Source organism: Plectropomus leopardus, chromosome 14, assembly GCF_026936395.1.
Source record: "Plectropomus leopardus strain MGB_pleo_1.0 chromosome 14, ASM2693639v1, whole genome shotgun sequence".
Taxonomy (NCBI): Eukaryota; Metazoa; Chordata; class Actinopteri; order Perciformes; family Serranidae; genus Plectropomus; species Plectropomus leopardus.
In genome coordinates this window covers 1,612,730-1,637,217 of record NC_142189.1, presented here as the reverse complement: position 1 = coordinate 1,637,217, position 24,488 = coordinate 1,612,730, and the positions used below count along the sequence as shown (strand labels likewise).

Sequence of the window (24,488 nt, the reverse complement as noted above, 5' to 3'; positions counted from 1 at the left end):
TTTCTATGCTATGGCGTGTTTGAGCCGCTATTTTATGCAGTTTTCCAGCTGTTTTTTAGCAGTTTTTGGGAAATGTCATTTTTTAGCGTTTTAAGCCATACTATATGTGCTTTTGGGTCAGTTTTTCAACATGCCATATTATTGCTTTTTTGGCTGTTGTTGCAACTTTTTATGCTATGGCTTGTCTTGAGCACGCTGTTTTATGCACTTTCAGCTGTTTTTAGCAGTTTTTGGGAAATGTCATTTTTGGCGTTTTAAGCCATACCATAGCCTTGCTTTTGGGTCAGTTTTTCAACATGCCATATTATTGCTTTTGGCTGTTGTTGCAACTTTCTAATGCTATGGCGTGTCTTGAGCGCTATTTTATGCACTTTCCAGCTGTTTTTAGCAGTTTTGGGAAATGTCATTTTTGAGCGTTTTCGCCATACTATGTACTTACTCTTTGGTCATTTTTTCAGTTTTTCATACTTTAAAATTGCTTTGTTTGGCTGTTGTTGCAACTTTCTATGCTATAGCATGTATTTCAATGCGCTATTTTATGCAGTTTTCCAGCAGTTTTTTAGCAGTTTTTGGGAAATGTCATTTTGAGTTTCGTTTTAGCCTTACTATAACCTTGCTTTTGGGTCATTTTCAACATGCCATATTAAGGCTTTTTTGGCTGTTGTTGCAACTTCCTATGCTATGGCGTGTTTGAGCACGCTGTTTTATGCAGTTTCCAGCTGTTTTTAGCAGTTTTTGGGAAATGTGATTTTTTGACGTTTTCGCCATACTATAGCCTTGCTTGTTGGGTCAGTTTTTCAACATGCCATATTATTGGTTTTTGGCTGTTGTTGCAACTTTCTATGCTATGGCTTGTCTTAGCATGCTATTTATCACAGTTTCAGCTGTTTTAGCAGTTTTGGGAAATGCTGATTTTTGACGTTTTACATATATAGCCTTGCTTTTGGGTCAGTTTTTCAACATGCCATATTATTGCTTTTTGGCTGTTGTTGCAACTTTTATGCTATGGCGTGTTTGAGCATGCTGTTTATGCACTTTCAGCTGTTTTATAGCAGTTTTGGAAATTTGATTTTTTGGCGTTTTAGCCATACTATAGCCTTGCTTTTTGGGTCATTTTCAATATGCTGCAAACGTTTGTTTTTGGCTGTTGTTGCAACTTTCTATGCTATGGCATGTTTGTATACCTTTTGCTTTATGCAGTTTTGAGCAGTTTTTAGCAGTTTTTGGGAAATGTCATTTTTTGACGTTTTCGCCTTACTATAGCCTTGCTTTTTGGATCATTTTTTCAACATGCCATATTATTGCTTTTTTGGCTGTTGTTGCAACTTTTTATGCTATGGCGTGTTTGAGCACGCTGTTTTATGCACTTTCCAGCTGTTTTTAGCAGTTTTTGGGAAATGTGATTTTTGACGTTTTTAAGCCATACTATAGCCTTGCTTTTTGGGTCAGTTTTTCAATATGCCAAAAATGATGTTTTTGAGCTGTTTTGCAACAATTTATGCTATGGCGTGTTTCATGCACTATTTTCATCTGATTTGAGCTGTTTTAGCAGTTTTTGAAATGTCATTTTCAACATTTTGCATACTATAATATAGCCTTTTTTGGGTCAGTTTTCAACATGCTAAAAATGATGTTTTGGCTGTTTTTTTATGCAACTATTATGCTATATGGCGTGTTTATTCACTATTTTATGCACTTTCCAACTGTTTTTTGCAGTTTTTGGGGAAATATGATTTTTCCACATTTTCGCCAAACGCCTTGCTTTTTGGGTCAGTTTTGCAACATGCTGTATGATTGTGTTTCTGGCTGTTTGTGCAACTTTCTACACAATGGCGTGTTTCGGCACGCTATTTTATGCCAAATCAGAAATGGATGGTCTACAACCAAGTAAAAGCAAATAGACGAGAACAAGATCTACATTTTTAATTTTATTTTGCATTCAGACATTTGGACCCTTCAGAAAAAAATATCTCAACTAGAGAAAGAAACTGTTTCTCTTCCACTCAAAACAGTCCAGTGACATAAACGTAGTCCTTGTCAGACTGCATCACTTCTAAAAGCGCTGTAAGATGAGAGCAACTTTTCCGTCTGCTGAAAAGGTGTAGTTCATTTGCTTCTGTGAAGAAGGTTGTCTTAAGCGTAGACTTATCCAAAGTGGGAGTGGACTGGTTTTTAGTTTCCATTTTTTTGTGCCTTTTCAGAACCATCAACGGTGGCCGTTTTCTGAAACACATCATTGTGTCAGACACCTGGAGGCGATGTTTCACCACGATCAGCTGGTGCTGCTGTTCTGTTGTTGAGCTGAAAAAGAAACACACATGCATGCCATTGAAAACATCCATAACAATATTGTAATTATGCAGCAGTCCAAGTACAGGATGTCATCAGAAATGAACCCAAATGTTACATGAATCACGGAAAAACACCATACTAGAGTATGGCATTTTCCCTTTTCTGCCATAACATAGAATGGTCCATTTTAGAAAATGACCCAGACAGCAAGGCTATAGTATGGCAAAAATGACGAAAAATGACATTTCCCAAAAACTGCTGAAAACAGCTGGAAACTGCATGAAATAGCGTGCTGAAACATGCCATAGCATAGAAAGTTGCAACAACAGCCAAAAACAAAAGTTTTCAGCACACTAAAAAAATGACCCAAAAAGCAAGGCTATAGTATGGCAAAAATGTCAAAAAAAGACATTTCCTAAAAACCGCTAAAAACAACTGGAAACTGCATAAAATAGCGTGCTAAGACAAGCCATGTTGCAACAAAGTTGCAACAACAATCCAAAAACCTAAACATGCGTGCATGAAAACGTGAAAAAAACCAAAACAGTTAACATATGCGCGAAACTGACCTCAAAATGACATGAAAATGCTACTGCATGTCAAACTGTATACAAAACTTCATAAAACATGCCATAGCATAGAAAGTTGCAACAACAGCAAAACATAAGCGTCAGCATGTTGAAAAAATGACCCAAAAAGCAAGGCTATAGTATGAACATTAATATGCATAAAAAATCACATTTCAAAAATGCTAAAACAGCTGGAAAGTGCAGATAAAATATGTAGCATGAAAAACCATGGCATGCATTTCAAAAAGTTGCAACAACAGCCAAAAACAATAATATGGCATGTTGAAAAAATTGACAAAAAGCAAGCATATAGTGGCGTTAAAAAAATGACATTTCAAAATCATAAAACTGTTGGAAACTGCATAAAATAGCATAAGACAGAAGGCTAGAAAGCAAAAAGTAAATTAAAAAAGTACCCAATATGGCATGTTGAAAAATGAAAAGCAAGGCTATAGTAAAAGTCATAAAAATCACATTTCAAAAACTGCTAAAAACAGCTGGAAAGGGCATAAAACAGCGTGCTCAAACACGCCATAGCATAGAAAGTTGCAACAACAGCCAAAAAGCAATAATATGGCATGTTGAAAAATGACCCAAAAAGCAAGGCTATAGTATGGCTTAAAACGTCAAAAATCACATTTCCAAAACTGCTAAAAACAGCTGGAAAGTGCATAAAACAGCGTGCTCAAACAGCCATAGCATAAAAGTTGCAACAACAGCCAAAAAAGCAATAATATGGCATGTTGAAAAATGACCCAAAAGCAAGGCTATAGTATGGCGAAAACGTCAAAAGATGACATTTCCCAAAAACTGCTAAAAACAGCTGGAAAGTGCATAAAATAGCTCAAACACGCCATGGCATAGAAAGTTGCAACAACAGCCAAAAAAGCAATAATATGGCATGTTGAAAAACTGACCCAAAAAGCAAGGCTATAGTAAGGCGAAAACGTCAAAAAATGACATTTCCCAAAAACTGCTAAAAACAGCTCAAAACTGCATAAAATAGCGTGCTAAAACAAGCAATAGCATAGAAAGTTGCAACAACAGCCAAAAAAAGCAATATTTCAGCATGTTGAAAAACTGACCAAAAAGCAAGGCTATAGTATGGCGAAACGTCAAAAATGACATTTCCCAAAACTCCTAAAACAGCTGGAAAACTGCATAAAATAGCGTGCTGAAACATGCCATAGCATAGAAAGTTGCAACAACAGCCAAAAAAGCCTTAATATGGCATGTTGAAAAAATGACCAAAAAGCAAGGCTATAGTATGGCGAAAACGTCAAAAATCACATTTCCCAAAACTGCTAAAAACAGCTGGAATGCATAAAATAGCGTGCTCAAATACATAGCATAGAAAGTTGCAACAACAACCAAAAAAGCAATAATATGGCATGTTGAAAAACTGACCCAAAAAGCAAAGGCTATAGTATGGAAAACGTCAAAAATCACATTTCCCAAAAACTGCTAAAAACAGTTGAAAACTGCATAAAATAGCGTGACAAAACACGCCATAGCATCGAAAGTTGCAACAACAGCCAAAGAAGCAATAATATGGCATGTTGAAAAAATGACCCAAAAAGCAAGGCTATAGTATGGCGAAAACATCAAAAAATGACATTTCCCAAAAACTGCTAAAAACAGCTGGAAAGTGCATAAAATAGCGTGCTCAAACACGCCATAGTATAGAAAGTTGCAACAACAGCCAAAAAAGCCTTAATATGGTATGTTGAAAAAATGACCCCAAAAGCAAGGCTATACTAAGGCGAAAACGTCAAAAAATGACATTTCCCAAAAACTGCTAAAAACAGCTGGAAAGTGCATAAAATAGCGTGCTAAGAGAAGCCATAGCATAGAAAGTTGCAAAAACAGCCAAAAAAGCAATAATATGGCATGTTGAAAAATGACCCAAAAGCAAGACTATAGTATGGCGAAATGTCAAAAATCACATTTCCCAAAAACTGCTAAAAACAGCTGGAAAGTGCATAAAACAGCATGCTCAAACACGCCATAGCATAAAAAGTTGCAACAACAGCCAAAAAAGCAATAATATGGCATGTTGAAAAACTGACCCAAAAAGCAAGGCTATAGTATGGCGAAAACGTCAAAAAATCACATTTCCCAAAAACTGCTAAAAACAGCTGGAAAGTGCATAAAACAGCGTGCTCAAACACGCCATAGCATAAAAAGTTGCAACAACAGCCAAAAAAGCAATAATATGGCATGTTGAAAAAATGACCCAAAAAGCAAGGCTATAGTATGGCGAAAACGTCAAAAAATGACATTTCCCAAAAACTGCTAAAAACAGCTGGAAAGTGCATAAAATAGCGTGCTCAAACACGCCATAGTATAGAAAGTTGCAACAACAGCCAAGAAAGCCTTAATATGGCATGTTGAAAAAATGACCCAAAAAGCAAGGCTATAGTAAGGCGAAAACGTCAAAAAATGACATTTCCCAAAAACTGCTAAAAACAGCTGGAAAATGCATAAAATAGCGTGCTAAGACAAGCCATAGCATAGAAAGTTGCAAAAACAGCTAAAAACATCATATTTCAGCATTTTCAATAACTGACCAAAAAGCAAGGCTATAGTATGGCGAAAATGTCGAAATATGACATTTCCCAAAAACTGCTAAAAACTGCTCAAAACTGCATAAAATAGCGTGCTGAAACATGCCATAGCATAGAAAGTTGCAACAACAGCCAAAAACAAACGTTTTCAGCATATTGAAAAACTGACCCAAAAAGCAAGGCTATAGTATGGCGAAAACGTCAAAAAATGACATTTCCCAAAAACTGCTAAAAACAGCTGGAAAGTGCATAAAATAGCGTGCTCAAACACGCCATAGCATAGAAAGTTGCAACAACAGCCAAAAAAGCAATAATATGGCATGTTGAAAAACTGACCCAAAAAGCAAGGCTATAGTATGGCGAAAACGTCAAAAAATCACATTTCCCAAAAACTGCTAAAAACAGCTGGAAAGTGCATAAAACAGCGTGCTCAAACACGCCATAGCATAAAAAGTTGCAACAACAGCCAAAAAAGCAATAATATGGCATGTTGAAAAAATGACCCAAAAAGCAAGGCTATAGTATCGCGAAAACGTCACAAAATGACATTTCCCAAAAACTGCTAAAAACAGCTGGAAACTGCATAAAATAGCGTGCTAAGACAAGCCATAGCATAGAAAGTTGCAAAAACAGCCAAAAACATCATATTTCAGCATTTTCAATAACTGACCCAAAAAGCAAGGCTATAGTAAGGCGAAAACGTCAAAAAATGACATTTCCCAAAAACTGCTAAAAACTGCTCAAAACTGCATAAAATAGCGTGCTGAAACATGCCATAGCATAGAAAGTTGCAACAACAGCCAAAAACAAACGTTTTCAGCATATTGAAAAAATGACCCAAAAAGCAAGGCTATAGTATGGCGAAAACGTCAAAAAATCACATTTCCAAAAACTGCTAAAAACAGCTGGAAAGTGCATAAAACAGCGTGCTCAAACACGCCATAGCATAAAAAGTTGCAACAACAGCCAAAAAAGCAATAATATGGCATGTTGAAAAAATGACCCAAAAAGCAAGGCTATAGTAAGGCGAAAACGTCAAAAAATGACATTTCCCAAAAACTCCTAAAAACAGCTGGAAAGTGCATAAAATAGCTTGCCGAGGCACGCCATAGCATAAAAAGTTGCAACAACAGCCAAAAAAGCCTTAATATGGCATGTTGAAAAAAATGACCCAAAAAGCAAGGCTATAGTAAGGCGAAAACGTCAAAAAATGACATTTCCCAAAAACTGCTAAAAACAGCTGGAAAATGCATAAAATAGCGTGCTAAGAGAAGCCATAACATAGAAAGTTGCAAAAACAGCTAAAAACATCATATTTCAGCATTTTCAATAACCAAAAAAGCAAGACTATAGTATGGCGAAAATGTCGAAATATGACATTTCCCAAAAACTGCTAAAAACTGCTCAAAACTGCATAAAATAGCGTGCTGAAACATGCCATAGCATAGAAAGTTGCAACAACAGCCAAAAACAAACGTTTTCAGCATATTGAAAAACTGACCCAAAAAGCAAGGCTATAGTATGGCGAAAACGTCAAAAAATCACATTTCCCAAAAACTGCTAAAAACAGCTGGAAAGTGCATAAAACAGCGTGCTCAAACACGCCATAGCATAAAAAGTTGCAACAACAGCCAAAAAAGCAATAATATGGCATGTTGAAAAAATGACCCAAAAAGCAAGGCTATAGTAAGGCGAAAACGTCAAAAAATGACATTTCCCAAAAACTGCTAAAAACAGCTGGAAAGTGCATAAAATAGCATGCTCAAACACGCCATAGTAGAGAAAGTTGCAACAACAGCCAAAAAAGCCTTAATATGGCATGTTGAAAAAATGACCCCAAAAGCAAGGCTATAGTAAGGCGAAAACGTCAAAAAATGACATTTCCCAAAAACTGCTAAAAACAGCTGGAAAATGCATAAAATAGCGTGCTAAGAGAAGCCATAGCATAGAAAGTTGCAAAAACAGCTAAAAACATCATATTTCAGCATTTTCAATAACTGACCCAAAAAGCAAGGCTATAGTATGGCGAAAATGTCGAAAAATGACATTTCCCAAAAACTGCTAAAAACTGCTCAAAACTGCATAAAATAGCGTGCTGAAACATGCCATAGCATAGAAAGTTGCAACAACAGCCAAAAACAAACGTTTTCAGCATATTGAAAAAATGACCCAAAAAGCAAGGCTATAGTATGGCGAAAACGTCAAAAAATGACATTTCCCAAAAACTGCTAAAAACAGCTGGAAAGTGCATAAAATAGCGTGCTCAAACACGCCATAGTATAGAAAGTTGCAACAACAGCCAAAAAAGCCTTAATATGGCATGTTGAAAAAATGACCCAAAAAGCAAGGCTATAGTAAGGCGAAAACGTCAAAAAATGACATTTCCCAAAAACTGCTAAAAACAGCTGGAAAATGCATAAAATAGCGTGCTAAGACAAGCCATAGCATAGAAAGTTGCAAAAACAGCTAAAAACATCATATTTCAGCATTTTCAATAACTGACCCAAAAAGCAAGGCTATAGTATGGCGAAAATGTCGAAAAATGACATTTCCCAAAAACTGCTCAAAACTGCTCAAAACTGCATAAAATAGCATGCTGAAACATGCCATAGCATAGAAAGTTGCAACAACAGCCAAAAACAAACGTTTTCAGCATATTGAAAAAATGACCCAAAAAGCAAGGCTATAGTATGGCGAAAACGTCAAAAAATCAAATTTCCAAAGAACTGCTAAAAACAGCTGGAAAGTGCATAAAACAGCATGCTCAAACACGCCATAGCATAAAAAGTTGCAACAACAACCAAAAAAGCAATAATATGGCATGTTGAAAAACTGACCCAAAAAGCAAGGCTATAGTATGGCGAAAACGTCAAAAAATCACATTTCCCAAAAACTGCTAAAAACAGTTGAAAACTGCATAAAATAGCGTGACAAAACACGCCATAGCATAGAAAGTTGCAACAACAGCCAAAAAAGCAATAATGTGGCATGTTGAAAAAATGACCCAAAAAGCAAGGCTATAGTATGGCGAAAACATCAAAAAATCACATTTCCCAAAAACTGCTAAAAACAGCTGGAAAGTGCATGAAATAGCGTGCCGAGACACGCCATAGCATAGAAAGTTGCAACAACAGCCAAAAAAGCAATAATATGGCATTTTGAAAAAATGACCCAAAAAGCAAGGCTATAGTAAGGCGAAAACGTCAAAAAATGACATTTCCCAAAAACTGCTAAAAACAGCTGGAAAGTGCATGAAATAGCATGCTCAAAAACGCCATAGCATAAAAAGTTGCAACAACAGCCAAAAAACCCATAATATGGTATGTTGAAAAAATGACCCAAAAAGCAAGGCTATAGTATGGCGAAAACGTCAAAAAATGACATTTCCCAAAAACTGCTAAAAACAGCTGGAAACTGCATAAAATAGCGTGCCGAGACACGCCATAGCATAGAAAGTTGCAACAACAGCCAAAAAACCCATAATATGGTATGTTGAAAAAATGACCCAAAAAGCAAGGCTATAGTAAGGCGAAAACGTCAAAAAATGACATTTCCCAAAAACTTCTAAAAACAGCTGGAAACTGCATAAAATAGCGTGCTCAAACACGCCATAGCATAGAAAGTTGCAACAACAGCCAAAAAAGCAATAATATGGCATGTTGAAAAAATGACCCAAAAAGCAAGGCTATAGTATGGCGAAAACGTCAAAAAATCACATTTCCCAAAAACTGCTAAAAACAGCTGGAAAGTGCATAAAATAGCGTGCTCAAACACGCCATAGTATAGAAAGTTGCAACAACAGCCAAAAAAGCCTTAATATGGCATGTTGAAAAAATGACCCAAAAAGCAAGGCTATAGTAAGGCGAAAACGTCAAAAAATGACATTTCCCAAAAACTACTGAAAACAGCTGGAAACTGCATGAAATAGGTGCCGAGACACCTCATACAAGGAAAGTTGCAACAACAGCCAAAAAACCCTTAATATGGTAGTATGTTGAAAAAATGACCCAAAAAGCAAGGCTATAGTATGGCGAAAACGTCAAAAAAACACATTTCCCAAAAACTGCTAACAACAGTTGGAAACTGCATAAAATAGTGTGACAAAACACGCCATAGCATAGAAAGTTGCAAAAACAGCCAAAAACATCATTTTTCAGCATTCTGAAAAACTGACCAAAAATGCAAGGCTATAGTATGGCGAAAATGTCGACAAATCACATTTCCAAAAAACTGCTAAAAAGAGGCTGGAAACTGCATAAAAGAGCGTGCCAAAACACGCCATAGCATAAAAAGTTGCAAAAACAGCCAAAAACATTATTTTTCAGCATATTGTAAAAAACTGACCGACAAAGCAAGGCTATAGTAAGGCGAAAACGTCAAAAAATGACATTTCCCAAAAACTGCTAAAAACAGCTGGAAAGTGCATAAAATAGCGTGCTCAAACACGCCATAGTATAGAAAGTTGCAACAACAGCCAAAAAAGCCTTATTATGGTATGTTGAAAAAATGACCCAAAAAGCAAGGCTATAGTAAGGCGAAAACGTCAAAAAAACACATTTCCCAAAAACTGCTAACAACAGTTGAAAACTGCATAAAATAGCGTGACAAAACACGCCATAGCATAGAAAGTTGCAACAACAGCCAAAAAACCCATATTATGGTATGTTGAAAAAATGACCCAAAAAGCAAGGCGAGGCAAGGCTATAGTATGGCGAAAACGTCAAAAAATCACATTTCCCAAAAACTGCTAAAAACTGCTAAAAACTGCTCGAAACTGCATAAAATAGCGTGCTGAAACATGCCATAGCATAGAAAGTTGCAACAACAGCCAAAAACAAACGTTTTCAGCATATTGAAAAAATGACCCAAAAAGCAAGGCTATAGTATGGCAAAAATGTCAAAAAATGACATTTCCCAAAAACTGCTAAAAACAGCTGGAAAATGCATAAAATAGCGTTCTAAGAGAAGCCATAGCATAGAAAGTTGCAAAAACAGCTAAAAACATCATATTTCAGCATTTTCAATAACCAAAAAAGCAAGACTATAGTATGGCGAAAATGTCGAAAAATGACATTTCCCAAAAACTGCTAAAAACTGCTCGAAACTGCATAAAATAGCGTGCTGAAACATGCCATAGCATAGAAAGTTGCAACAACAGCCAAAAACAAATGTTTTCAGGATATAGAAAAAATTACCCAAAAAGCAAGGCGAAAACGTCAAAAAATGACATTTCCTGAAAAATGCTGAAAACAGCTGGAAACTGCATGAAATAGCGTGCTCAAACACCCCATACAAGGAAAGCTGCAACAACAGCCAGAAGCAATAATATGGTATGTTGAAAAAATGACCCAAAAAGCAAGGCTATAGTATGGCGAAAACGTCAAAAAATCAAATTTCCAAAGAACTGCTAAAAAGAGGCTGGAAACTGCATAAAATAGCGTGCCAGAACACGGCATAGCATAGAAAGTTGCAAATACAGCCAAAAAAAAACATAACATGGTATGTTGAAAAAATGACTGAAAAAGCAAGGCTATAGTAAAATGTTGAAAAATGACATTTCCCAAAAACTGCTACAAACTGCTGGAAACTGCATAAAATAGTGTGCCGAGACGCACCATAGCATAGGAAGTTGCAAAAACAGCCAAAAACTACTATAAAAAACAACTCATAACCACTTCGTATAGTATGTTCTCCAAAATCACCAAAATAGGTCGTAGTATAGTATGTTGTCTAAAATCATAAAAAACCTTTAAGTCCAGTATACCGTCCAAATTTTTCACAAAAAAATGTTTTGGTATAGTATGACGTTCAAAATCATCAAAAAAAAAAGAAACTGTACAGTATGTTGTCAAAATTGTCACAGCTTGAAGTTTTTCTTTTACAACAATCTTCATGTTCGATAATGTTTTTATGAAAACTGTTATTTTTACGTATGTTTTTGTGTGTGTTTGTACCTGTCAGGTCTCTGAAGCGTCTCTTCGCCTCGGTTCTTTCCTCATAGTCGAAATACCAGACTGTGATGGCGTACCTGAAACAACGACAAACACTGATGTATAATACACCTCTTTGTTTTCAGTTTTAAACTCAAGTTTTACTTTTTTATATTCAGCGTTTCTAGATTTACGTTTGTTAAAGTGATCTACAGTGTACCTACAGAAATTCATACTCCAGCTTTTGTGCAAAGAAACTATGAAAAATAAAAAAACAATAAAAGCCACTTATTTTAGGACATTAGTGGCTTTTCATGTCCATATTCATGGAAAAGACAAATGTAAATGACCAGCATATTATCCTCACTGTAAAATGGTTTTAATCCAGCAATTTACATGTTTTAGTGTAATTACAAATTCTCACCAGCAGGTGATGCCAGCTGTCTGTGGATGAAGTTTTTTTGTCCTCACAGTGAAAATAAAGTGTTTTTATACTTTAAATTTATCTGTTTCAATTAATCGTAGACTGCCTCTTTAGGTGTTTTTTTTTGTTTTTCTAAACTCATAATAAAAAAAATACCTGTGTTTAAGATGTCATTGTCAAGTTTGTTTTTTTAAAGATTATTTTGTGGCCTTTATTAGAAAGGAAAGATCAACAGCATGAAAGGGTTGGAATTGAACACGCGACACCGCCTTCATTTATGCGACGCCCGCTTTATCCACTCAGGTTTTTTTTAAAGTTTCTTTTAAATGTTAACACAATTTAAACAGTATCAGAAAATATTTACATCAGTTTTTCAATTTTAGTTCCTTTGTAAAAAACCTTACTCTTTTTTGTTGGCAGTTAATATGTAATTTATGAATTTATATCTAATTTATGAATTTATCTTCATCGTAGTTTGTTTCTGTTTCTGTTGTCTTTAAATATTGTGAAAAGCGCTCTGTAAATAAAATTATTTTATTTTTATTTAATTATTAAATAATTAATTAATTAATTATAATGAATGATTTAAATAATTATTATCAATTAAAATAATTATGTAATTATTGAATTTATTATTATTGCTATTGAGTTTGAATTTATTGTTTTTAGGGTTCAAGCCTTCAGGGCTACAACTGAAATTATCCCAATCGGCCACATGGTGGCGCTGTAACAACATCCCATATTTGAAAGGCCACACCCCTCATACCATAAGCCCTATCAATGCTAAATTTGACACAAATGTCCAGCTCAATGTCCTCAACAGAAATGCCCGTTGGACCATAAAACTCTGCCCCCAATATTTCCCGCCATTTTGAATTGTTTGAAAAACAGTTAAATTAACAGAACTGGATGAATTTTGAGTTCAACACGAAACTTGGTAAATGATGGTGATGAATGTTTGTTGGTTACCTGGTGGCGTACGAAGGCTGTACCTCATGCGGGTTTCTGCGGTCGGACCAGAAGAAGAGCAGGCGGTCAAACAGCGGCTTGATGTCGGCCACATAGGATTTCCCCTCAGGAAAGATCCTGAGGACGCCGCCGTGCACCTGATCAACGACAACGCAAACGTCACAAACCGGGACGAAGAGCTCAAGTGTTTTTATGAGTCGCTATAAAAACTCTTCAAAAACACTCTTGGATCAACTGAAAGTCGTCACAGAGCTAATAAAAACTGTTTTTCTGACTTTTTATGGGTCTCACGGGACAGTCACGCTACAAACGTACGATCCTCTTATAGAATATGATGCACTGCTGCAGACTAATTAACCCTTTGAAACCTCGATTGACATCAGTTTCCTTGTGCTGCATTCAGACGCCTTGTACAAGCTGAATGAAAAAGTTGTGCAAATTGGTCAAAATCTTTTCCAACCGTCAGGAAAAATGACCAACATGACAAGAAATGTGTCAGAAATTTTACCCAAAAATTAGATTTAAAAAAAGACGGGAGGATTATTTGAAAAAAAAATAAAACATTTGAAAACAATGTCCAGAAAACTATATTAATAATTTTATATTTAAAATTATATTGAAAAGAATGTAATATGATATATAAAATTTTTAAAAATGATTTTCAGCACTCTTTTCAAGGTCATTTTCCTTTTTCTCTTTTTTGTCTTTTTTGCTTGTTTTGACATTATTTTTTATTACCTTTTTTCTTGTTACTTTTTAACTCATTTTTTGCTAAGTTTTGGACCATGTCTTGTGATGTTTTTGAAAGATCGATATCAGTTTTCTTGCGTTGCACTCACACCACTTTCACTAGCATTTAAACCTCTTTTTTTTAAATTTCTCTCAAAAACACTGGAAAAAACATGATGAGCAACTTGGTAAGAAATGTCCTACAAACTGCAAAAAATGTACATGGTAATGAGGAAGTAATCTGAAAAAGGGATTATTAAATATTATCAAAAAAAAGGGGAAAAATGTATATATATATATATATATATATATATATATATATATATATATATATATATATATATATATATATATATAGATAGATAGATAGATATATATATAAAGCAACCTTGGGTTACTTGAAAGGCACTATATAAATAGAATTTATTATTATTATTTATTATTACTATTATTAAAATTATTATTATTTAGCACTTTTTTGAGGTTATTTTCGTGTCTTTTCTTTTCTTCTTTACTTATTTTCTTCTTATTTTTGGGTAATTTTCTTATAACTCTTTATGACTTTCTTGCAAATTTTTGATGGATTGATGATTTTTAAAAAATGTATGAAAAAGCTTTTAATTTGAAATCTTGGGCAAAACGTATGCCAAAGTATGTCTGTGATTTTTTTGACAGTTAAATAAAAAATAAATAAATAAACATCTATAGAATATTTAACATTTTCTTCACTATACAAACTGATGCTGTAAGTACATTTTCACAGAGTTTTATTGGTACTTTTACTTCAGTAAAGTCCCACAACCTGACTGATGATCAGCAGAGATCAGAGAATTTGAGACGATCAATACTTATTACGAAATCATAGAGAGATCAAAGGTCAGAGGTCAAATTAAGAGGACAGACAGTGGAATCGGAGCTGAGCAGAGGTCAGTGAACACACCTTGGCGTCCCAGTTCTTGTTGAGGTAGTAGATGCAGGTGATGCGGCGCCCGTCGCAGTTTGGGTTGTCCACGTGTTTGACGTAACCGGCCCCGTTTCCTGGGTAACACGCCACCATGGCCTAAATACACACACAGACGACACACACACACTCTGTTAGACCACAGTGTTACCCATAATGCAATTTATCATAACTAAATCATGTTTCAGAGAGACGCTGCAGGAAGGAGAGCCAGCGCAGATTAAAGTATCAAAACTGATATTTCAAATAGACTTTTAAAAACAATCTAAAACTTTTTCTCGTTAAGAATCAAACACAACTCTGATGTTATTACTGACAAAAACCAAGAGAAACAAATACATTTTTTGCGCAAATATCATATTTGTCTGTCTTGCTTTTACTGATTTTATTTTATTTAATCTGTATGTTGTACTGACTTTAATTGACTTTGTTTTGTCTCTGTTAAGCGTCTTTGAGTATTGTGAAAAGCGCTCAATAAATAATATGTATTATCATCATTATTATTATTATTATTATTATTATTATTTAAAATACAGTGCTGCTGTATGATGTATAATGAGTGTGCAGAAACACATGCTTGTGATATAATTATTTAGCCAAATATGGAATGTGTTTAAGTTTTAAGTTTATATTGTTTATGAATCAAGCAATGTGAAAGATTAGACATACTGATATATATATATATATATATATATATATATATATATATATATATATATATATATATATATATATATATACTGTAGGAAAAGGGGAGGTTTTTTTTAAAGTTTTCATAAAGTACCCTATTTTTACATTTTTTCTCTACTTTTTAATCATTTGTTTCCATAACAAGGCATTTATTAGTTATGTAATAGGTTACTAAATGTAGTTACTCTTAAATCATTAAAAAAAAAAAGTACTGATACTGATACTGTACTCATTTTACAACTTTTAATATTTTTGTTAAGAGAAAAAATAATAAAAAAATAAGTAAAGAAAAGTAAGTTAAAAAATATCGTTCTGATTTTGGGTTTAGATGACTCTACAATCAAATAATTCAGGTTAAACAAAGTCTCTGTTGTTTCTCTTCACTATGATGAAAGAAAAATACACAAAAACAGTGTGTATGAGGACATAACCCATGAGCAAAGAGCTGTGACAGTTTCAAAATAAAAGCTGACAGATGTGATTACAGAAACTTCCTCTGTGTGTGTGTGTGTGTGTGTGGCTATTTGCCAATACTTGTTGTGTACATCAGGGATGTGTGTATCGTGGTTGTGTGCCTACGGGTTCTGATGCACGTACGCAAATTATTGCGTACATGCGTGTTCATTTGTTGCATGCATCTGTGTGTGTGTGTGTGTGTGTGTGTGTGTGTGTGTGTGTGTGTGTGTGTGTGTGTGTGTGTGGAGGAAACTGGATCAGTCACACTTGTGGTTGCAGCGGTGATAAGAAAAGTCGAAGTCTTGATGACTTCACAGAGACAACACTGCAAAGACTGGCCCCGCCCACCACCTGCTGTCTCTCCCAAAATGACTGACAGATGTTTTAATAAAGAAGCTACTGGTGGTAAATAAGTCTAAAATACACTGTGGAAACTAAATAGTTACATTCAGACTGTTCAGGTCCAAAAATGCTCCATTGAAACCCATTCAAACTGACATTTTTGATCCCACAGCCATCAGAGCAGAAAAACAGGACTTGTATTATTTCTGGGTGTCATTCTGGGCTTTTGACTCTGAATTTGTCATTTTGACTATTTTCCACCTGATGAGGTCATTTTGACCATATTTGGCATATGGAGGAAATACATGCTATTTCCACTAGGTGACCTGTCACAGTCAATGTAGCTGCTGATCACTGACATATCCAGGCTGTTATCATTTAAAAAATAAAAATAAAATAAAATAAAATAAAATAAAATAAAATAAAATAAAATAAAATAAAATAAAATAAAATAAAATAAAATAAAATAAATCACAAAAAAATCCTTTTTTGTGTTTTTTCATCTAAAAACATAATGGCATCATGACGAAAACCTGGGATTTAAAAGGGTTAATATTTTGAAAAATATTGAATATTTGATATTTGAGATAAGGACTGATGCTGGTTAAAAAAATCCTTTGAAAAATCCCTTAATACAAGTCAAAAATCATGCTAATGTTTAATATTGTTTTAGCACTGCGACCTTTTGGTCAGAGCAGGAAGTGAAAGCTGATTGGCTGAGAGCAGCAGACGGTCATCAGACATGAGACTGTGCCAGAGGATTTCCCTCCAGGAAAAACAAACACACGACCTCGGCGAGGTTACGACAGGTCATTTCACCAAGACGGATTCATGTCATTCAGCTGATTTGGCCATTTTTATTTTATTTATTTATTTGTTTAAATGTCTTATTCCTTATTTTTCTTTGAGAAACTAAAACTATTAAAGAACTTTTCTTTGAACTGCTTTATAAAGACAGTTTCTAGCATTATTTTATATATTTATTAATTATGTCATTTTTTATTTTTTTCTATAAATACTTATGGTTAGAGTTAATTAAGCACAATTAAGCACTTTTTTCTTTGAGAAACTGAAGCTAGTAAAGAGCTTATTCTTAAATTAAGACAATTTCAAGTATTATTTTACATATTTATTAACTTTTTAAAATTATTTCTGCTACTACTTGTATATGAAAAATCTTTAAACATGACAATTTAGTCCCTTTTTTTTACAAACTTAACTTTTTATCCTTTGATTTTGCAGGAAATTTGGCCGCCACACTGACAAAAATGATTCCCATCAATTTCAGTTACAGAAACGATGTTTATATGGATAATAAAGACTGAGAAGTATTTTGTGAGATTGAAGTGGAAGCTTTTATAAAGTTGTTTTTTTTACGCTTTTTTTTTTGGGTTGGTCCAGAGTCAGTATTTAACTCTGTATTTCACAATAAAACCTCATGTGTCAGTACATTCAGTCTCATGACAGGGCTCGATTACGTTGTTGAGTGGAAGAAAATATTTGCTAAAATAAAAAATATATATATTTATATATTTGCAAGATGTGTCCATTTTCTTTAATAACAGGATTCCAACACATTTTCATGGACCCACTGATACTTTTCCTTTGCCTTTTTGCCCAGCGTTTTTCAGACATATCAGATTTAAAAATCTCTTTAAAAATTTTTTAGCTTGCTTGCATTTTGAGTTTTTTCCTTCTAAAAACATAGTGGCATCATGACAAAAACCTGGCATTTCAAGTGTCAAAAATCTGAAAATTTACGAATATTTGATATTTACGATAAGGACTGATGTTGGTTAAAAAAATGAAATCCACAAAAGTAGAAAGTAATATTAATATGTAATATTTTGTAAACTTGATTTTGAAAAGCGCATTTTGTGTGCAGAGCAATAAGAGTGTGTGTAATATTAAAGAGTTAAAGAAAGAAAACTATATTTTTACTGCGACACTTAGTATTTTTGACAACTAAATGTATTGATGTTTTGATTTATATTTTAGCATTCATATGTTTTCTGGGTCTTTCTACACTCTCACGTGTACTTTTATATGTTTTGTTCCCATTGTGCTTTTTATAATGTAAAACAAATAAAGTAAAAAACAAATAAACTAAAGACTAAACAAAAACGCCTTTAACTGACGTCAGCTTTACCAGCTGCGACCACGTCATCACTGACACACCCTCCACCTGTGAGACACAAGCGTGCGAGGAGCTCCACACGCTCCATCAAATCTCACATAATGTTCCAGACCTTTTCTTTACAATCACAACACACACACACACACACACACACACACACACACACACACACACACACACACACACACACACACACACACACACGGCTTCATACGGGAAGGACACGGCGGCGATTAACCCCCATCAAACACACGGGTTCCTGAACGCAACATCAACAACACCTTTAGCAACCTAACTGACGTCAGCCTCTGCACTCATTGCATGCAATTACGCTGACTTTGTTCCCCCCGTGGTTGGTTGGGGAAGTCGAGCCCCCGTTTTGCGTGCACGCCAGCGACTGCAGAGCTGCACGTAGCTCGACTAGAAACCCCCAGCACAGATAAAAAGCTGCTGAACTGCCCCAAAAACCACAGGCAGTCTGCACTCACTCTGTCAGGGGAAGCTGGGAAATCACGCATGTTTGTTTACACGCCGTCGCTGCAGCAAGCACGTACACACACACACACACACACACACGCACACACACACACACACACACACACACACACACACCATCATCATGCAAGTGCTATGAGTGAGTGAAAATATGTGGAGAAACACAGGAGGGCCGCGCAGAGAGGAAATGATACACTGTGGAGGAAAAAAAAGGATTCAAAACAAAGCGCCTGTGAGACACGTTTTGAATCAGCGTTATCTTATCTGCCTGATAGAGGAGAGGAGGAGGGGGGTCTGGTTAATGACGGAGCTACGTGTGGCGCGTGAGGCTGCAGTCTGGATCCACTTGAACAGTATCAGTCTCAACAGAGAGACCGGCTGGACTGAAGCCAAAACTACGCTGAATTCAGGGTCAAAACACGAACACTGGAGTGTGAACACAATCAGATATCAAGTCCAACATTCACACATTTTAGCCCAAACTTCCAATAAGTTGTAGCCTGAGCGACAGATTTTTTTGTTGCTGCTTCAGACAGTCCGTTTAAACGTCCAGCAGTATGAGACGGCACGTAACAAGAAGCCAAGAGAGGATTAATAAAAACATTTCCACACACAGACAGTTTATTGGTGTATGGAGTAAAAGTAGGATAAGACAATTCAGTGCTGAAAATACAATTTATTGACAGCCATAACACATTAACCCTTTGAAACTTGAGCAAATTTGTTTGATTTCTGCCAAAAATAAATGAATTAATAATTTGAATAATAATAATAATAATAATAATAATAATAATAATAATAATATTGTTTCTTTTTTAAGAAAAAATGAAAAATTGGAATTATTGTGTTGATCAAATCAATACTGGATCTAGAGCTTTTATATGCAAACATGATCTCTCCCAAATTGTTAAATGTTCTTAAATTTAATTTTAATAAATAAATAAATAAAAGAATAAAAAAATAATAAAATCCATGTAAAGATGTTATTCTGACTGAAATGGGACTGAATCGAATTTCTCAAAGTCCGACTAACACACCCAGATCATTGGATTGGCAGGCGATTCCTCCACCATGAAAACATCAGAGTCGGACTGGATTTGTTAATCTGCGTCACACCGGCCTTCGCCAATATTTAGGGATAGGGACTGTTCGTTATTTATGAGGGGGAAGGGGAGCTACAAAACAGGTCAGGCATTTAAAAAACGCACTGAGGAGGGACTTGTGTTTTTAATTTTGGCTTAGGGTTTTAGAGTCACATTGAAGAAAACAATTTTTTTTGAGACTCTGAGAATAAAATAATATTCTGAGAAAAGAAGTCACAATGTTGCAAGAATTAAGTTGTAGTTAAATTTTGTAGTAGTTTTTTTTCTTTAACAAGAAAAAATAATAATTTTACAAGCAAAAAGTAGTAATTTTACGAGAATGAAGTCATAATTTTATGAGAAAAAATGATGTAATTTTATGAGAATAAACTCATTATATTATGAAAATGAAGAAGCAATTTTACAAAAAAAAGTCATAATTTTAAGAGAGTTAAGTCCTTATTTTACGGGATAAAAGTTGTAATTTTACGTGATATTTATTCACAGAAATAAACATATTGCCAGAAAACTATAAAACAGGCGAAAGCGCAGGCAGCATCCTTGCCAACAGCTGTCCTCGGTGTCGTGTCGTGCCGCACACAGTCAGCACGAAGCCTGCTGACCTGTGCTCTCGCCTGTTTTAGATCTGAAAGCAGCACAAGAAGAGTGATGTCGCTCCAGGTTTCAAAGGGTTAATGTAGTTTTGCACGAAAATCACCAAAGTTGGGAAAGCATGACTCTCATCTCGTGATGCCGGAACGTAAACTTTATTAAAAGTTTTTACTGCAGGCAGAAAAGAAAACTTCTTATCCTGCTGATCTTTGCTGTTTATTCCCCTGAACAGAGTGTGTGTGTGTGTGTGTGTGTGTGTTTCTATTGTAACTGGGTTGACATGTTTTCTTAAGAAGTCACATCTGATAACACACACACACACACACACACACACCCCACTTGTGATGAGGGCTTACTGTAAACTGCTGCACGTGAAGACAGGACAGATATACTGTAAATCAGTGTGTGTGTGTGTGTGTGTGTGTGTGTGTGTGTGTGTGTGTGTGTGTATGTGTGTGTGTGTGTGTGTGTGTGTGTGTGTGTGTGTGTGTGTGCGCGCGCTGAGGAGTGAGGGAGTGAATAATTGAATAAGTGGCCGAGTGCGTACGTGAGAATGTCCACAGCCACATCTACAGGAGTGGAAGAAGTATTTAGTACTGTATTTTCTGCAGTAAAGTGCTGAAACCTCACTGTGAACACACTTAACTAAAGTACGCATCAGCGAAATGATCTTCCAATAAAGTGTTGAAAATGCAGTAAAATGTTGGATGTCAGTGTTTTCCTGCTCTGTCTGATGTTTCTGAAGGACTCTTCCTGCTGCATTAATGTGTCCGTCTCATTTTCCTTCTGCATGTTTCAGGTTGAGCTCATTTTAACGACAGTTTAAAATACAGCACTGAGACTTAACAAATCTGGTCCCTGACAGGTTGCCGGGGGCCCAAAACATTTTCTAATTCACAACAGAAATAAAGTGATTGACACTGTGAATAGTTTTTGTCCTTTTAGTCTCCATAAGGTGTCAGAGACATAAAACAGCATCAAAATCGAGCTTGTTGATCAAAAAAGAGCCAGAGGACGATCACCCACACCCCCGACAGAGGATGTCCTAAAATCCTAGACATGTCCTAAAATCTTTAAAAAAAATCCAAAATTACTAGAAACCTCAAAAAGTCCTAAATATGTTCTAACATTAAAAAATGTCCAAAAATCCTAGAAACATCCTAAAATCCAAGAAATGCCACAAAAACCTAAAATGTCCTAAAGTCCTAGAATATCCAAAATTCCTAAAAATGTCCTGAAATCCTAGAAACATTCTCAAGTCCCAGAAATTTCCTAAAATCCTATTAATAGCGTAATATACTAGCAATACTCTAAAATCCTAGAAATGTCCAAAATGACTAGAAACGTCAAAAAGTCCTAAATATGTTCTAAGATTCAAAAACATCCGAAAATCCTAGAAATGTCCAGAATTCCTTGAAACATCAAAAAATCGTTGAAACAACAAAAAATCTGAGAAATGTCCTAAAATCCTAAACATTTCCTAAAATCTTAGAAATGTCCTAAAACACAACAAATGCCCTTAAATCCTAGAAACATCTTAAAAACCCAGAAATTTCCTAAAATCCTATTAATGTCTCAAGATCCTTGAAATGTACTAAAATCCAAGAAATGCCCTAAAATCCTAGAAAGATCTTAAATCTCAGAGGTTTCCTAAAATCCTTTTTAATGGCATAATATACTAGAAAAACCCTAAAATCCCAGAAATGTCCTTAAATCCTAGAAACACGTATGGGGCCTCTGCGACCGGCCCCTGGCCTCCTGTCATTTTGTGGCCCTCAAAGCAAAGCCAGTTGAAGATCCCTGATCTACAGCAATGCATCAGATAATAAAATGATTTTTAAAGAAATTAAAAATCTCTGTTAGATTCCTGCAGGTCTGTTTTTCTGGTAAAAACTCAGATCTACATTTGCGGGATCCAGCCCGAGTCTACACGCCATCAGCACGTCTGTCTTTGGATTAATCAGCCCGCCGCGGCAGCAGAGGACACCCCGAGGACCTGAACTGGTCCAGTCCATTTCCTGTCTTTCCCAGAGTGTGTTCTGGTTTCTGAAGCCTTGGCTCAGGGCCCAGAGTGGGCCGCTGGACCGCTGCCAAAAGGGCCTACACGTTCACAAGGAAACAACACGAGGGGGCTCGCCAATGACGCCACGGTGGCCTCCACGTTTCCCTGTGAGTATATTGAGCTGAGAACTACGCTGCAAATACACTGAGTACAACCGTCCTCGTACAAATACTACCACCTAAAAATCATAAAAAAATACAATCAACAAAAAAACAACCTCAGTATGTCGACCTTAATGGCCTCAACACAAAATTTGACAATACTAATGAAAAATAAAAAACCAAATAACGATATACTATGATTTTAACGAAAGCTAATAAAAACGAGTGAAATCTGACGCTGAGCTGCAGATGCAGATCGCTGAAATCTCAGTAATATCAACATTAACATAAGTGTCATCAAAAATAAAAAAATTAAAAACATCTCATTTCATTAGTTTGCAAACAACAAACATCAAAGTGTGAGTCAGATTCTTTATGAAATATAAATAGCACAAAATTAAACAATGTTTGGCTGATGAAGGTCTAGTTACAGAAATGCCAAAATAAACGTATTTGTTTTGCGAATTAGAGTGTGCAGGTGAGGCTTTTTTTGCCTAAAAGTGACTAAAAAGGTTATTATATCAAACAGCTGCTAATTAATTTACTGTCAATTAACAAATCAATTAAAAAGATTAACTATTGCAGCTCAAGCAAAACTGTATATTTTGACATATATTAAGTAAAGAGATATTCACAAGAAAAATATGCACTGTTCAAAACACAAACAATATTTACACAGACCTGGAGTCTTCAAAAACAAACAAACAAAAAATTTATAATAAATTCAACTATTTAAAAAAAATAGTACAAGGTGGCAGAAAGAATGACCTGAACCTGAGCAGAAAGAAAATTTGTAAAAAAAAAAAAAAATAAAAAAAAATACAGAAATTGAAAATATATTATTATTATGTTGCAGGAAAAAAGGAAACGTTTCATTTATGTGTTTATTTTTTTATTTTTTGTTTTGCTTGTTTTCAGGTTTTGTTTTTTTTTGTTTTTTTTTACAAATTTCTTCCTTTTTGGGGGAGCCGCGAGTTTTTAGGTTGCTCATTGCCTTCACGTTCTATATTATCTATCTCTTGATTTCCAGTCTTGCACTACTCTGTGTTGATATTAAATTCAACCATTGTTTATATATATATATATATATATATATATATATATACTTTTGTTGCCTTTTTAAAAAAAATGTCCTGTGTTGTTTCTTTATTTTGCTTTTTTTGTATTTTACATTTTTACTGGGTTTTTTAAATGTAAAGCACTTTTTTAAGTTGGTTTTGATGAATGTTATAAAACTAAACCTCAGCATTATTATTATTATTATTATATCAATATTTATCTTTGGAAGAAATCGAACAAATTTGCTCAAGTTTCAAAGGGTTAATGCGTTTATGGCTGTCTCGTTATACTTTTAATTGACAGATCCATAAACTTTTTGCGGGTAAAAACGTATTTTTATCATCTTTGGCTAATTTTAAACTCATCTATAACTTGATTTCCAGACTCTGAGTCCTGAACTTGGCGCCGCTCTCTTACCTTGGACCTCTCCCGGATCTCGGTGCACCCTAACCTGCTCGCGCACACGGAGACAAGCTTATCGATCAGGTTGAGCAGGTAGCTGATGGCCTCGCAGCCGCGCTCGGACCCGCTCACCCACGCGATCTTATCCCCGCGGATGCTCCTGCGGTGCACGCCCGGCACACAGCTCGCCAGCCGGCCGTCCTGCAGCGCGCCGGAGCGGTGCATCTCCTTCACCTGCTCCAGCACCGCGTCCCCGGCCAGCTCCCCGAGGACACCGTCCACGTAACAGAAGCCGCGGTCCAGCAGCGCCGGGACGACCCGCTGCAGCGCCAAATACTCCAGATCCGAGTCCGAAACGTGCTCGATTAAAGGCATCTGAACGACCGTGGCAATCTTGGAGCCAATTCACACTGATGCTCACTCTGTCAAAGTTCTCAGAGCTCAAGAACTGCAGTTTTATATGACAAGTACTTTGATTTAAAGTATTTTTTCACTCAGATATTGTGCAGAAAGTGTTTGTCACACTGTTGTTTGACTGTCAGCTGGATTCAATAATAAAAACTGAAGCTGACTGATCTTGCGAGTCTAAACTCATGATTTTATCACCAC

At 35.6% G+C, this 24,488-nt stretch overlaps 1 protein-coding gene across 1 annotated transcript; it reads right to left on the bottom strand.

The window, feature by feature from the left end:
* Positions 1-1,908: 1,908 nt before the first annotated feature.
* On the bottom strand, positions 1,909-24,488 carry egln3 (egl-9 family hypoxia-inducible factor 3). Its single transcript, XM_088087615.1, has 5 exons — positions 23,895-24,488; positions 14,421-14,540; positions 12,752-12,888; positions 11,383-11,456; positions 1,909-2,301 (listed from the first exon to the last, which is right to left on the bottom strand). The coding sequence occupies exons 1-5, from the start codon at positions 24,252-24,254 to the stop codon at positions 2,273-2,275; spliced, it is 720 nt and encodes a 239-aa protein (XP_087943741.1). The 5' UTR covers positions 24,255-24,488; the 3' UTR covers positions 1,909-2,272.